Source organism: Mobula hypostoma, chromosome 4 (genome assembly GCF_963921235.1).
Source record: "Mobula hypostoma chromosome 4, sMobHyp1.1, whole genome shotgun sequence".
Taxonomy (NCBI): domain Eukaryota; kingdom Metazoa; phylum Chordata; class Chondrichthyes; order Myliobatiformes; family Myliobatidae; genus Mobula; species Mobula hypostoma.
Genome location: NC_086100.1, coordinates 64,325,357 through 64,341,242, shown reverse-complemented (window position 1 = coordinate 64,341,242; position 15,886 = coordinate 64,325,357). Strand labels below are relative to the sequence as shown.

The 15,886-nt window shown below is 40.2% G+C and overlaps 1 protein-coding gene across 1 annotated transcript in view; it reads right to left on the bottom strand.

Moving 5' to 3' along the window:
- cul3b (cullin 3b) overlaps positions 1-15,886 on the bottom strand; it is a 104,978-nt gene that overhangs the window by 54,808 nt on the left and 34,284 nt on the right. The window contains exons 2-3 of the mRNA XM_063045872.1: positions 15,330-15,527; positions 8,208-8,321 (exon numbers count right to left, since the gene is read on the bottom strand). Of these exons, the coding sequence (XP_062901942.1) occupies positions 8,208-8,321; positions 15,330-15,527 (312 nt within the window). The remainder of the gene's footprint in view (positions 1-8,207; positions 8,322-15,329; positions 15,528-15,886) is intronic.

The following is a 15,886-nucleotide window of genomic DNA, read 5'->3' as shown; positions in this document are numbered from 1 at the left end:
AATCTGCCTAACCTAATAACAAGCAAACAATTGTTACAGTTCTCATCAAACCGAGTACACCATTTAAACAATCACTGTTCAGGTTCAGGTATGTGAACCTCTGGGGTAATACCTTCTACAAAAGCTATCTGGAGTCAGGTGTTCCAATCAATGAAATGAGATTAGTAGTGTGGGTTGTAGAGGTGCCCTGCCCTATATAAAAAGAGACACAGAGTCAGGTCACTGACAGTCTGCTCTTCTCCAGAAAAATCTGTTTATGAGCACCATGCCTCGATCAAGACAACTTTCAAAGAACCTTTAGAAGAACTGTAGAGATGTGTGAAGCTGGAAAAGGCCACAAAAATATTTCTAAATACTCAATTGATCATCAGTTCACAGTAAGAGAAATTGTCTACAAATGAAGGAAATTCAGTATTGATGCTACTCTCCTTATGAGTGGGCATCCTGCATAGATCACACCAAGAGCACAGCATGCAATGAATGCTAAAGGAGGTGAAAAAGAACCCAAGGGCAACAGCAAACGACTTGCAGAAATCTCTAGAACTTGCTGAAGTCTCTGTTCTCGTGCCAACTATAAGAAAAACACTGAACAAGAATGGTGTACATGGAAGAACATAATGGAGGAAACCACTGCTCTCCAAAACAACATTGCTGCACGTCTCCAGTTAGCAACAGACCACCTGGATGTTCCACAACGCTTCTGGGACAACGTTCTGTGGACATATGATAGAAAAGTTGAACTTTCTGGTAGAAATGCACACTATGTTTGGGAAAAAAAAAGGACACTGCACACCAACACAAAACCTTCATCCCAACTGTGAAGCATGGTCGAAGGAGCATCATAGTTTGGGATTGCTTTGCTGCCTCAGACTTATACAGACTGCAGTCATTAAAGGAAGAGTGAATTCAAAATTGTGTCAAGATATTTTACAGGTTAGCAGTCCATCTTAGAAACATAGCAAATAGGTGCAGGAGTAGGCCATTCGGCCCTTTGAGCCTGCACCACCATTCAGTATGATCATGGCTGATCATCCAACTCAGAACCCTGTACCAGCCTTCACTCCATACCTCCTGATCCCTTTAGCCACAAGGGCCATATCTAACTCCCTCTTAAATATAGCCAATGAACTGGCCTCAACTGTTTCCTGTGGCAGAGAATTCCACAGATTCACCACTCTCTGTGTGAAGAAGTTTTTCCTAATCTCGGTCCTAAAAGGCTTCCCCTTTATCCTCAAACTGTGACCCCTCGTTCTGGACTTCCCCAACATCGGGAACAATCTTCCTGCATCTAGCCTGTCCAATCCCTTTAGGATTTTATACGTTTCAATCAGATCCCCCCTCAATCTTCTAAATTCCAAGTATAAGCCTAGTTCATCCAGTCTTTCATCATATGAAAGTCTTGCCATCCCAGGAATCAATCTGGTGAACCTTCTTTGTACTCCCTCTATGGCAAGGATGTCTTTCCTCAGATTAGGGGACCAAAACTGCACACAATACTCCAGATGTGGTCTCGCCAAGGCCTTGTACAACTGCAGTAGTACCTCCCTGCTCCTGCACTCGAATCCTCTTGCTATAAATGCCAGCATACCATTCGCTTTTTTTCACCGCCTGCTGTACCTGCATGCCCACTTTCAATGACTGGTGTATAATGACACCCAGTCTCATTGCACCTCCCCTTTTCCTAATCGGCCACCATTCAGACAATAATCTGTTTTCCTGTTTTTGCCACCAAAGTGGATAACTTCACATTTATCCACATTAAATTGCATCTGCCATGAATTTGCCCACTCACCTAACCTATCCAAGTCACCTTGCATCCTCTTAGCATCCTCCTCACAGCTAACACTGCCGCCCAGCTTCGTGTCATCCGCAAACTTGGAGATGCTGCATTTAATTCCCTCATCCAAGTCATTAATATATATTGTAAACAACTGGGGTCCCAGCACTGAGCCTTGCGCTACCCCACTAGTCACTGCCTGCCATTCTGAAAAGGTCCCCGTTTATTCCCACTCTTTGCTTCCTGTCTGCCAACCAATTCTCTATCCACGTCAATACCTTACCCCCAATACTGTGTGCTTTAAGTTTGCACACTAATCTCCTGTGTGGGACCTTGTCAAAAGCCTTTTGAAGATCCAAATATACCACATCCACTGGTTCTCCCCTACCCACTCTACTAGTTACATCCTCAAAAAATTCTATGAGATTCGTCAGACATGATTTTCCTTTCACAAATCCATGTTGACTTTGTCCGATGATTTCACCGCTTTCCAAATGTGCTGTTATCACATCTTTGATAAATGACTCTAGCAGTTTCCCCACCACCGATGTTAGGCTAACCGGTCTATAATTCCCTGGTTTCTCTCTCCCTCCTTTTTTAAAAAGTGGAGTTACATTAGCCACCCGCCAATCCTCAGGAACTAGTCCAGAATCTAAAGAGTTTTGAAAAATTATCACTAATGCATCCACTATTTCTTGGGCTACTTCCTTAAGAACTCTGGGATGCAGACCATCTGGCCCTGGGGATTTATCTGCCCTTAATCCCTTCAATTTACCTACCACCACTTCCCTACTAACATGTATTTCCTTCAGTTCCTCCATGTCACTGGACCCTCTGTCCCCTACTATTTCCGGAAGATTATTTATGTCCTCCTTAGTGAAGACAGAACCAAAGTAATTATTCAATTGGTCTGCCATGTCCTTGCTCCCCATAATCAATTCACCTGTTTCTGTTTGTAGGGGACCTACATTTGTCTTAACCAATCTTTTTCTTTTCACATATCTATAAAAGCTTTTACAGTCAGTTTTTATGTTCCCTGCCAGTTTTCTCTCAATCTTTTTCCCCTTCCTAATTAAGCCCTTTGTCCTCCTCTGCTGAACTCTGAATTTCTCCCAGTCCTCAGGTGAGCCACTTTTTCTGGCTAATTTGTATGCTTCTTCTTTGGAATTGATATTATCCCTAATTTCCCTTGTCAGCCACGGATGCACTACCTTCCTTGATTTATTCTTTTGCCAAACTGGGATGAACAATTGTTGTAGTTCATCCATGCGCTCTTTAAATGCTTGCCATTGCATATCCACCATCAACCCTTTAAGTGTCATTTGCCAGTTTATCGTAGCTAATTCACGTCTCATATCTTCAAAGTTACCCTTCATTTGAAGCTTAATAGAAATTGGATGATGCAACAAAACAATGACCCAAAACACAAGACTAAATCAACAACAGAATGGTTTAAAAAGAAGAAAATTCATAGTTTGGAAAGGCCAAGTCACAGGCCAGACCTTAACCCAACTGAGATGCTGCGGCATTACTTGGAGAGCTACTCAGCAATATTGATGAACTGAAATAGTTTTGCATGCAGGAATGGTCTCAATTCCTTCTTGCCATTGTGCAAGTCTGATCAGCAGCTGCAAGAAATATTTGGTGGAGGTTATGGTTGCTAGAGGAGATTATACAAGTTATTAAATACACGGATTCACGTACTTTTTCCAGCCTGGACTGTGAATGATTAAACAATGTGTTCAATAAAGACATGAAAAGTACAATTGTTTGTCTCATTAGTTTAGGCAAATTGTGTGTCTATTATTGTGACTTAGACTACATTTGAACAATTATTGCAGAAAACCGGGTAATTGCAATGGATTCACTAAATTTTTCTTGCAACTGTACATAAGACATTAACCTCAACTTTGAATTTCAGGTTGTTAAACACCATAAATCAATTGATGGGTGACTGGAAAGCCCCAAAAAGCAAAGTCTAAGCACTTTTCACTAAAGTGGATCTTTTAAGATAAACAGCAGCAGGAATTGAGAAAGTAATATGCAGCTGTCTACTCCAGGTGAACCCACTTTTGCTTTAGATTCCTGAGCTATGGTACTCTAGCTGCATGCCAGATATTTCATCATTCCCTCATATCCTGCTACTCTGATACAAGCATTTCTAATATCCCGGAATCCATCCTTTGTTTCTATACTGTTTCATGACATTGACCAACAATATAACGTGTGTCATTCATCATTCCATTAGGGGAGACTTCATCTGTTCTTTTTCTGCCCCATATTTCCCATCTCTGTATTTGTTTAAAAATTCTTAAAGTTACAAATAAAAGTGAATTCAGGAGATTTAAATGAATGCAGAGCTCACTATCTCAATTAGTCTTTGAAATGATTAGCAATGATAGATTTTAAAGGAGAATGCTATGAAATTTGACTGAAAGAAGGAAATTGGAGGCAGAAGAAATTAATTTTTGCGGGGTAATGTGCTGGAGATTACTAAAAGCATTTTCAGATTCTTAATTGATTTGCAGAATTGAATATTGCTAGTGAAAATTTTGGAATAGATTAAATGTTAAAATTAAGTACAAAAATGCATCTAAAGGTATTTCACCACATTGCTATCTAGAATTAACTTTACCCACCATAAAGACAAAAGTTCTGGCAGTTAGTGCACTCCCAAATGAAAGGGTAGACAAATCACACAAGTAACAACATCTTCTTCTTTCACCTGAATCTATTATGGGCCAGATTGCTGGACCTGGCCTGCTGTTCAGTGTCACAAACTGCTCAGCCTCACTTAGTCCAGATAAGAAGGCTGGTCTTACTGTTCCTCTACACTATGGAGGTGGCAGTACTTGCACTGTGACTATCTTAACATGTCACATAGAAGACAAAGCAGGGTGGGGATATTTTCTTCCGCCAAAGTCCAGTATATTGACATACTCATAAGCAGGCTATGGGCAGGTCAGAAGTTTACAAACTTAGCTGTAGAAAATACCAGATCCATTGGTAGAGTCTAACCAAGTATAATTTAATCCATAAACCAGAAGTTTACTAGGCAAGAAAAGCAGGAAATACTTTCAGATAGAAGTTAACAGAAAGATATTTGAGAGAAGGAAAGGATTTTCCTTGCATAACTTAGCAAGTTCTAGATTTTAATGTCATATTGCTGGTACATCACTCAGCAATTATCCATAATTTTAAAAAAAAACTTTCATACAACTCTATCTTCTTTGATACTACCCAAGGAGAAATCAAGACCAAACGCACACTTCAAGTGAAACAGTGAAAGGCACTGTGTAACAGGGCCAGGACATACCAATGTAGTAACGTCCAATTTTCAAGTCATATGTTCTAGCTTCACCATACTTATGAATTCCTATGTTCACATTCTGTTCAAATTACTAGTTTATTGTTATACTTTTCTAACCTTTTAATCTATTATATCAAGTATAATTACAGTATGACAAGCTTAGACTGATACCTGCCACTGCTGTGAAAACAGAAATATGTCTTGGCAAGTTTGATCAAAGTTAAGTACAGACTCCTTTTAAGATTGTTTATAATTCAGAGCAACTTTCAAAAGAAATTGATAAATTTCATCTCTTTGTATTGGACATTGCAGCATTCAACTCTACCAATACATTATATTCCACCATATTTAACTTGGCAAAATTGATTATGGTGGACAACAAGAAAGTTAAGATCTATGGGTCACCATGCCTTGTGCAGAAACAGATTACATGCATGTTAAATTAAAAAAAAGCTTACTTTTCGTAAAAAGTTACTAAACAGTTGCCATTAATTTTAGGCATAATCAGACTGGTCAGTCTAGAATTAAACAAACACCATACTATCAGTCTGAAAATGTGTGTTTCACTATTTATGTTTTGCTCCTCAAAAAAACATGTTGAGATGATAGAGACCATTTCCCTTCTCAATCTATGCTACTTGCTTATTGATTTAAAAATGCAGCCTCCAAACATAATCCTTAAAAACTCCACTATTTTTCTACAAACGGTTGTATTATCAACATTAGCCCAAATATAAGAACATGTAAAAAAATGTTACCATAAATAGCAATAAACAGAAAAAAATCAAATTAATATTTGGTGTGACTGCCCTTTGCCTTTAAAGCTACATCATTCTCTTCGGTATACTGTTTTTGTCACAGTTCTGTAGACTTTGGCTGTCTCAATCCTCTCTCTCCAGGTAATCTCTGACGGCCTCAATGAGGTTGCAATCAGGGCTTTGGAGGCCATTCCATCTGAAACCATATTAAAAATCTAGGGTGCCCAAGACTTTCGCATAGTACTGAACATTTCATTAATTAACTGTCCTCATTTTTGGCCCTCATATTGGCCTGTCTGACCAAATCTCCATGTTAATCCCAGCACACTGAAAATAGAAAAACCAGTCAAGAGAACCATCATGGCCTAATAAGATAATCTCTGTACTTCAAGGAGGCCGCCACAAACGGAGTAGACACAGACCAAGGAATCTGCGTCATCTGTCATCAGCTACATCAGTAAGTGTTTCCACGATGGTGATACCTCAAGAACTGTCATCTCACGGCCCAACAAGCACTGGCTAAATGCAGAAGTGCACTTTCTACTGAAAGCCTGGGATGTTGCCTTCCAGCCTGGTAACAGAACAGCTAGGAGGAACCACTTCTTAGGCATCAAGAGAGCAAAGACTGCCTACAATCCCTGGCATGTGTGGTTGGGCATCAAGGGCATTACTGACGATGCAAGGAAAAACAGCATTGACTATAGCAGTGAAGCCTCCCTCCCCGATGCTCTAAACAACTTTCATACATGTTTCTAGGCATGCAGCACATCAGCCACAAAAGCTATCCCACTCCAAGGACAGCAGCCACTGTCTCTAACAGCAGCAGTGAGAAGGACTCTGCAGAGAGTCAATCCCCGTAAGGGAGCTGGGCCAGACAACATCCAAGGCCGAGTATTCAGGGATTGTGCACACGAGCTCACTGACACTTCATGGACATCTTCAACACTTTACTCATCCAGGCTACTGGGCTACTGTCTGTACACCTTCAGAACTAAATGACTCCCACATAGTGGCACTGACACCAATCATTATGAAGTACTTTGAATGGCTGATAAAGGCACATTTGAAAAACTCCAATCCTGCCACACAAGACCCTCACCAATGTGCTTACCGACAGAACCACTTTACGACAGATGCCATAGCATTTGTCATGCAACTGGTCCTGATACACCTAGAAAACAAGGACACTTACATCAGGATGCTGTTTCTGGATTTCAGTTTGGCATTCAACACTATTGTCCTACAGACCTTAGTGAACAAACTCCTACTGCTCGGTCTAAATAAACCACAGTGCAAAATGGGCGTTGGACTTCTTAGTGAACAAACCTCAGTCAGGATGCACAACTGCTCCTCCCTCCCCATCATCCTCAACATGGGTGCCGACTGAGCTGTAGGTTGACCGGATTGCTGTCCACTCTACTGACACATGACTGCACGGCCAAACTCCTGAGCAATTACATCACTAGCCGACAGTATGACAGTGATGCCCCAACAATCTCTTTCCTTGCCTCTCTCAATAACCTGTAGTATATCCCATTAGGCCCTGGGGGCTTATCCACCCTAATGCTCTTGAAGACACCCATGACTATCTCCTTTACCTCAAAATGTCCTTGCATATCAATACACTCAACAATGATCTCCCTATCCTGCACGTCCTTCTCCTTGGTAAATACTAAGGACCTCACCCACACCATCTGCATCCAAGCAAATGTTCCCCCCTTCATCTTTGAGTGGTCCTATCCTCTCCCCAGTTATCTTCTTGCTCTTGATGTATATAGCTTTGCTTTTGCTAGGGCATTTTGAGATAAAGGAGGTAATGTTGGGTCTAACGTTAAGTCCCCATGGCCCGATGGGGGATATCCCAGGTTAGTGAGTAAAGCTAGAGATGAGATTATTGGGGCCTTAACCAATATCTTTGTGTCCACTCCAACCACAAGCAACATCTCAGAGGACTAGCATGTAACTAATGTATTCCATTACTCAAGGGGGAAAATAGGGATATTCCTGGGACCTATAGACCAGTGATTAGTAGTAGGGAGATTACTGAAGAGTATTCTTAGGGACAGCATTGATGAGCATTTGGAAAATCACAGCCTAAATAGGGACAGTCACCATGAGGGACAAGTCATGTCTTCCTAACTTGATCGACATTTTTAAAAAAAAAAGGTGGTGACAAAGGTGATTGATGAAGATAGACCTGTGGTTGTTGTCTACATCGATTTTAGTAAGGTTTTGCAGGTCAATAATCATGACTAGAACTCCCTTGGGTGATATGAATCACAGCCAAAAAAGATTAATGGAAGGGCAAACATTTCCAAATCTTAAGTTACATGTTATATTAAGGATGAGTAAGGATATGTACCATGTACATGAGGATGTCTCTTATCATCACCATTGCTGTCTGATGGTCATTCCATGCCTGATTTAAGGTCTGCAAGAAGTTGTTATTTAATGAGTTCAACACATCTTCTCGTACCTGTAAAAGAAGCACATAATCAGTACACATTTTGTGCAAGTTTCATTTGATAAAACTACCGCAAAATAACCAAAAGAAAATCAATTCTTATTTACATATTGCACACAAGGTAAAAAAAAATCACAGTAAGTTGCTTGTGATAAATCTGAGTTGAATTTTTTTTGCAGCAAAGTCCAGATTTACTGCAGAAATCATCTGAGAGCCACAGCTTAGAAGAAACATTTCATTTTAATGTTACAGAACTAGAACAGAAGCAGCTGGCCTTGGTCATATTTAAAACATAAACACCATGGCTAGATAAAGGTCCCAGTTTGCCAAGTTTATTAAAATTTTAAGTATTCACATTTCTATAAATTAGCATCATGATAGGGAAAGTACTGGTTCCTATTATGGAAGTGGTGAGAGGCAACCGGAGGAAATGTACAGAAATGGACTGCAGTTTGGTTAATGGACAAATAAAAGTAGGAACAATCAAGTCTTAGGAAATGGGAGCAGATTCGTACTGGGCCTTAGATACAGCACCTATAAAAAGTATTCACACCCCCACCCCCCCGCCCCTTCCCCCTTGGAAGCTTTAATGTTTTATTGTTTTACAACATTGAAACACAATGGATTTAGACCTTTTAAATGTAGCAGATTTAGGCCATTCAGTCCATTGAGTCTTCTCCACCATTTCAATGGGATCACTGATCCCACTGAACCCCATATATCTGCCCTCTCATCATATCCCTTGATGCCCCAACCAATCATGAATCTATCAGCTTCCACTTTAAATATACCCATGGACTGCAGTTTGTGGCAGGGCACTCTACAGGTTGGCTAAAAAAAATTCCTCTTTACTTCTGTTCTAAAACAACATCCCTCAATTTTGAGGCTGTGTCCTCTCGTTCTGGATACCCTCAGCAGAGGAAACATCCTCTCCACATCCACCTTATCTAGTCCTTTCAACATCCAGTAGGTTTCAAATAGATCCCAAAAAATTCTAAATTCCAGTGAGTAAAGGCCCAAAGCTGCCAAACACTCCAAATATGTTAACCTCTTCATTCCCAGAATCATCCTCTGGACCTCCTCTGGATTCTCTCCAATGACACATCCCTTCTGAGATAAGGGGCCCAAAACTCTTCACAATACTCCAAGTGCAGCTTGACTAATGTCTTATGAAGCTTCAGCATTATCTCCATGTTTTTATACTCTATTCTTCATGAAATAAATGCCAACATTGCATTTGCTGCCTTTATCACAGACTCAACCCGTGAATTAACCTTCAGAGAGACTTGCACAAGGACTCCTAAGTCCCTCTGCACCTCTGGTGTTTGAATTTTCTCCCCAATTTAGATAGTAGTCTGCGCTATTGTCCTCTTACCAAAATGCATATCATTAGTTTCCCTATACTGCATTCAATCTGCCATATTTTTTGCCCATTCTTCCAATTTGTCCATGTTCTGCTGCAATATCATTGCTTCCTCAGCACTATCTAACCCTCCAACTACCTATGTATCATCTGCAAACTTTGCCACGAAGCCATCAATTCCATTATCTAAATCACTGACAAATGATGGAAAAGTAGCAGTCTCGATACTGACCCCTGAGGAATACCACTAGTCATTGGCAGCCAACCAGAAAAGGCTCCCTTTATTTCCACTCGCTGCCTCCTGCCTGTCAGCCATTCCTCCATCCATGCCAGTATATTTCTTATAACATCATAGGATTTTATCTTGTTAAGCATCCTCATGTGAGGCACCTTATCAAAAGCTTTCTGAAAATCTAAGTAAATGACATTCACTGCCTCTCCTTTGTCACCCTGCTTGTTACTTCTTTGAAGAATTCTAACAGATGTTAGACAAGATTTCCACTTACAGAAACCATGCTGACTTTGACATTTTATCATTAGTCCCCAAGTACCCCAAAACCTCGTCCTTAATAATGGAGCCCAACACTTTCCCAACAACTGAGGTTAGGCTAGGGAAGGGAACGTTGACTCAGACCATGAGGGGTCTGCGTTAGGCATCTTCAAGCCTTACAAGGCGCAGATTAAAAGTCTGTGTGGGGTGCCACTCCTCGCACGGACACTAGAGCAATTTGTGGGTTAGGCTAACTGGACTACAACTTCCTCTCTTTTGTCTTCCTCCCATCTTAAAGAGTGGAGAAACATTTGCAATTTTCCAGTCCTCAGGGACCATGCCAGAATCAAGTGATTCTTGAAATATCATGACCAATGCATCCGCTATCTCTTCAGCAACCTCTTTCAGGACTCTGGGACGTAGTTCATCTGGTCCAGGTGACTTATCCACCTTAAGCCCTTTGAGTCTGCCTAGCACTTTTCCCTTGGTAATAGCAATGGCACTCTCTCCTGCTTCCTGACACTCACAGACTGCTGGCAAACAATTATTGCCTTCCACAGTAAAGACTGAAGCAAAGTACTTGTTAAGTTCCTTTGCCATTTCTTTGTCCCCCATTACTACCTCACCAGCATCATTTTCCAGTGGTCCAATATCAACTCCCACTTCCCTTTTATTCTTTATATAACTGAAAAAACTTATATTATTAAACTTACATTGTCCTGCTTTATATTATTGGCTAGTTTGCGACTTAATTTGGCTCTTTTTAACATTGCTGAACGGAGAAAGATTATTTCATGTCAAAGTGAAAACAGACGTCTACAAATGGATCTAAATTTATTACAATTATTAAACAATAATTGACTGCACCTCCTTAACACAAAATATTCTGCACAACCCGCTGGAGGAACTGAGCAGGTCAGGCAGCATCCGTGGAAACTATCAGTCAATGTTCCGGCCTGAAACGTAGACCGGTTTCCACGGATGCTGCCCAAATTGCTGAGTTCCTCCAGCGTGTTGTGAGTGTTCCTTACTCACCTCCTTCAAGTCAATATTTAGTAGATGCACCTTTGGCAGCAAATACTACACTGAGTCTTTGTGGATAGGTCTCGATCAGCTTTGCACCTCTGGACACTGCAATTTTTTCCCCATTCTTCTCTACAAAACTGCTCAAGCTCTATCAGATTGCATGGGGATCATGCATGAACAGCCCTTTTCAAATTCAGCCACAAATTCTCAGTTGGATGGAGGTCTAGACTCTGACTTGGCCACTCCAGGACATTAACTTTGTTTTTTTTTAAAAACTAGTCCTGTGTAGCTTTGGCTTTATGCTTGAGGTCATCGTCTTGCTGGAAAACAATTTTTTTTCTCCCAAGTCACAGTTCTCTTGTTGTCTGTATCAGGTTTCCCTCTACCTTCACAAGCCTTCCAAGGCCTGCTGCAGTGAAGCATCCCCACAGCATGATGCAGTCACCACCATGCTTCTCGGTAGGGATGGTGTGTTTTTGATGTGCAGTGTTTGGCTTACACCAAACATAACATTTAGTACGATGACCAAAAAGCTCAATTTTTGTTTCATCAGACCATAGAACCTTCTTAAAGCTGCCTTCAGCGTCTCCCACGTGCCTTCTGGCAAGCTCTAGCCAAGATTTCATGTGAGCAGTTTTCACTCCCATCAGTGGCTTTCTCTTTGCCACCCTCCATTCAACTGCACCAGGGCAAGTTGCTGTATGCACAATTTCTCCCATCTCAGCCACTGCAGTTTGTAATTCCTCCACAGTTATCATAGATCTCTTAGTGGCCTCCCTCACCAGTCTTCTTCTTGCACAGTCACTCAGATTTTGAGGATGCCCTGTTCTGGGATTTGCAGCTGTGCCATATTCTTTCCATTTCTTGATGATTGACTTAACTACTCCAAGGGATATTCAGTGAGTTGGAAATTGTCTTGTATCCATTTCCTGACTTGCTTTTCAATAATCTTTTCACTTATTGGCCTGGAGTGTTCTTTTGTCTTCATGGTGTAGTTTTTGCCAGGATACTGACTCATCAACAGTTGGACCTTCCAGATACAGGTATATTTTACTACAATCAATTCACACACTTAGACTGCACACTGCTTGATCTCCATTTAACTAAATATGTGACTTCTAAAACCAATTGGCTGCACTAGTGATGATTTAGTGTGTCATATTAAAGGAGGTGAATACTTAAGCAATCAATTATTTTGTGTTTTATATTTGTAATTACATCACTTTGTTGAGATCTGTTTTTACTTTGACAAGAAATAGTCTTTTTCTGTTGGTCAGTGTCAGAAAAAAACAGATTAAATCCACTGTGATTCAATGTTGTAAAACAAAATATCATGAAAATTTCCAAGGGGGAAAGTTCTACAAAATCTATATCAATAATCTGGACATGGGCATCAGGTGAAATGTATCCAAATGGCACAAACTTAGGTGGTACTGTGGGCTCTAAAAAGAGTGCAGAGGGGTTTCAGAAGGATTTAGCTAACTGAATAGGCAAGGACATTGCAAAATGAATATGATGTTGAAAAGTGTGAGGCCATCCACTTTGCTAGAAAAGAAAAAAGGCAGAATTTCTTTCATAAATAGCGGGAGACTGAATGATGTTGGCACTCAGAGGGACCTGGGTGCCCTTGTACAGATATCACTCAAAGTTAATGTTCAGGTTAACAAGCAATTAGAAAGGCAAACTGTATAGTTGCTTTCATTGCAAAAAAATTTGAGAACCAGAGGCCAATTGTGTAGAACTCTATATGTGGTAGCTTCTAGAATACCATCTAAACATGTGGTCTCCCAAATCAAGGAAGGATATGTTTGGGATTGGAAGGTGTGTACTGAAAGTTTGCCATGTTGTTTTCTGGGTTGGTCAATTTGTTATAGTAGTTTAAGCAGACCAAACCAATATTCTCAGAAACATACGAATATGAGGTGGTCTCATGTTCAAGAATCTTGCAGGGCTTGATGAGAGAGATGTGGAATTGGTGTTTTCCACTCTGGGATTCTAGAACCATGGTTCAGAGTCTCAAAATAAGGTGTTTGCCTTTAACACAGATGAGATGAAAATCCTTGTGGTGAATATTTGCAATTCGCTGCTGTATCTCAGAAAGTTGTAAAGAATTAATAACCAAGTACATGCAAGATAGAGACTGATGAGATTTGATGAGGGGACCAGTGCAGAGAAGGTGGCGATGGGAGTACTACTGCTTCTATTTTCGTTTCCTGGAATTTTAATTATTAAAACAAATTTGTTAGGTGTTTCCAATGCATTATGTATTCTAAGATAGGTAGACTAACTGTGAATTATATGCTTCAACTTCAATGCTCCTTGTTGTATTACTGATTCAAGACCAAGTTAACATAAGCATATTGCCAACAAGACCAGCAAACTTAGTAACTTGTAATCTGTATCTGTACAAATCAACTGTTGAAACAGAAGATTCTTCCTGGTATTTGCTACAAAGTAAGCAAGAGCACGGTAATTCAATTTCACAATGAATACTTGATCCCATTGCTTTTGACTTGGCCAAGAAAGGATTAGCACCCAACTTTAATTTGACTTGTTTTTTTAATGAAGTCTGAGAATAACAGCACAAATTAACATTAAAATGTCCTCATATTTACAAAAAGGCCCAAGTCATGATTATATTCAAAAAGGACCTTGCAGCTGCTAAGAAAGCAGGAGAATAACTTGTAGAGATCATCCATATGTTTGTGATTAGTAAGGACATCCATGCAAATAAACTGCATATTTGGTATGGAGTATACATGGTACGGTATATATTTGGTATACACGAGTATTTGGTGGCTGTGGTTAGGTCTCTTGGTTATTCAGTCTCTCCTTTCACAGCTGCCACTTGTTCTCTGCGACACAGTGGAGGTCATTCTCATGAAGCAAGCTCCCTCTTGAACAGATTTCCTCCAGGTGCATCTATTGAGTGCAATGTCTTCCCAGCACGACATGATTTTCACAACATGCCAATTACAGAAAAAAACGTCGTGAATAAAAGCAACCTTTGTACTTAATGTTCATGGAATTGACAAAGGCATTTGATGCATTAGACTGTCAAACTCTCTGGCATATAGCAGGACGTGGCTGTCTTGATAAGTACTTATGAATATTGAGGCTACTGCATCATGGCATGTTAGCCACAGTAATCAGCAATAGTGGTGCTAATTCAGAATCCTTCAATGTCAGGACAGTGGTCAAATAGAGCTGTATCATTGTATCCATCCTATTGCTGCCATTCTTCACCTCATGGCCAAGACCAGTCATAGGGAATTCCAATCATGTATAGAATGGACAACAGGCTTTTCTGGAGAAAACTTCCAATGTATCCTTAATGCCTTTGTCATTGCATATAGGGCTCTGGGACTTGCTTTGAATACAAAAAAGGCTCAGGTCCTTTTATCACTAACCACCCAACCAGCAATTTATCCAGCCCTTCATAAAAGTTGACGATATCACCCTTGAAAATGTTGATGACTTTCCCCAAGTTGGCAGCATTCCCTCCTCAAAAGCAGAGATTGACTCAGAGATCAACCACCACCTGCGTGGTGTTAGTGCAGCCTATGCAAGATTAAAGAAGAGAGTCTTTGAAGACTGTGACCTACATGTCCTAACCTTCTGGTGTATAACGCAGTCACCTTTTCTACCCTACTGTATGGAGCTGAATCGTGGACCACCTACAATAAACACCTGAAAGCCCTGGAACAATATCACCAAGGAACCTTTTGAAAGATTTTGAGGATCAGCTGGAAGGACAGGTGCACTATATACTGGAGGAGGCCAACATGAACAGCAGGTCCACCACGATAAAGCAACAGCAACTCCAACAGATAGGTCATGTTATTCAGATGCTTAACTCGTGTCTCTTCAAACAGATCCTTTACTCCCCATTGAAGGACGCTCAGCAAGTCCTTGGAGAGCAATGGAAATGCTTCAAAGATAGTATCAAAATCAGCCTGAAGTAACTCAACATTACATCCAAGACATAATAGGCATAATGTACACTGTAAAATTATTCTTAATTTATGGACAGTACCGTTCATACATTATCTACAGTGAACTCAACCTTTACACAATACCCACGCCTTTGTTTACCTAAATTGCTCATTTTTTCCCCTCTTCAAATACCTGACACACGTACCTTATTGATCAGATGTTCAGTTACAACTTCTCTTAGTCCAGTATATAATTTCTCACCATGTTTATGCAATACCATTGTATATGCATTCCTATAGAGTTCTTCAAAGCTGAGCCCACTATTATTTTTGCGCTGAATCTCTTGAATGGCATTCTTCAATAGATCCCAGATACTATTTACATACTTTTCGTCCATAGTCATCTGTAAGAAAGAATACATAAAGTTACTAATTTCAAAAATCTCTCAGATAATGCTTATTTCCAAAAATTGAGCAAAATAGAAAAAAATGACTTATTTTGAAGACTTTTCTACTAGTCAGGGATCATTCACCATTACTAGAGTGGTGGGGTGATGGTGGTGGTGTGTTGGCAGTGCAAAGAGAATAGTGGAATTGTCATTAGCAGTTTACCAGCATATTTTGGTAGTTTTCTTGAAGATATATAATACATCACTAGAAGAGAATTTTTCATATTGAATAAAAACAATTAAGCTCGAGAATACATTAAAATTTGATGTTATTAGTAGACTGTGCAAAATGTCTAAAATTCAACCACCAACAA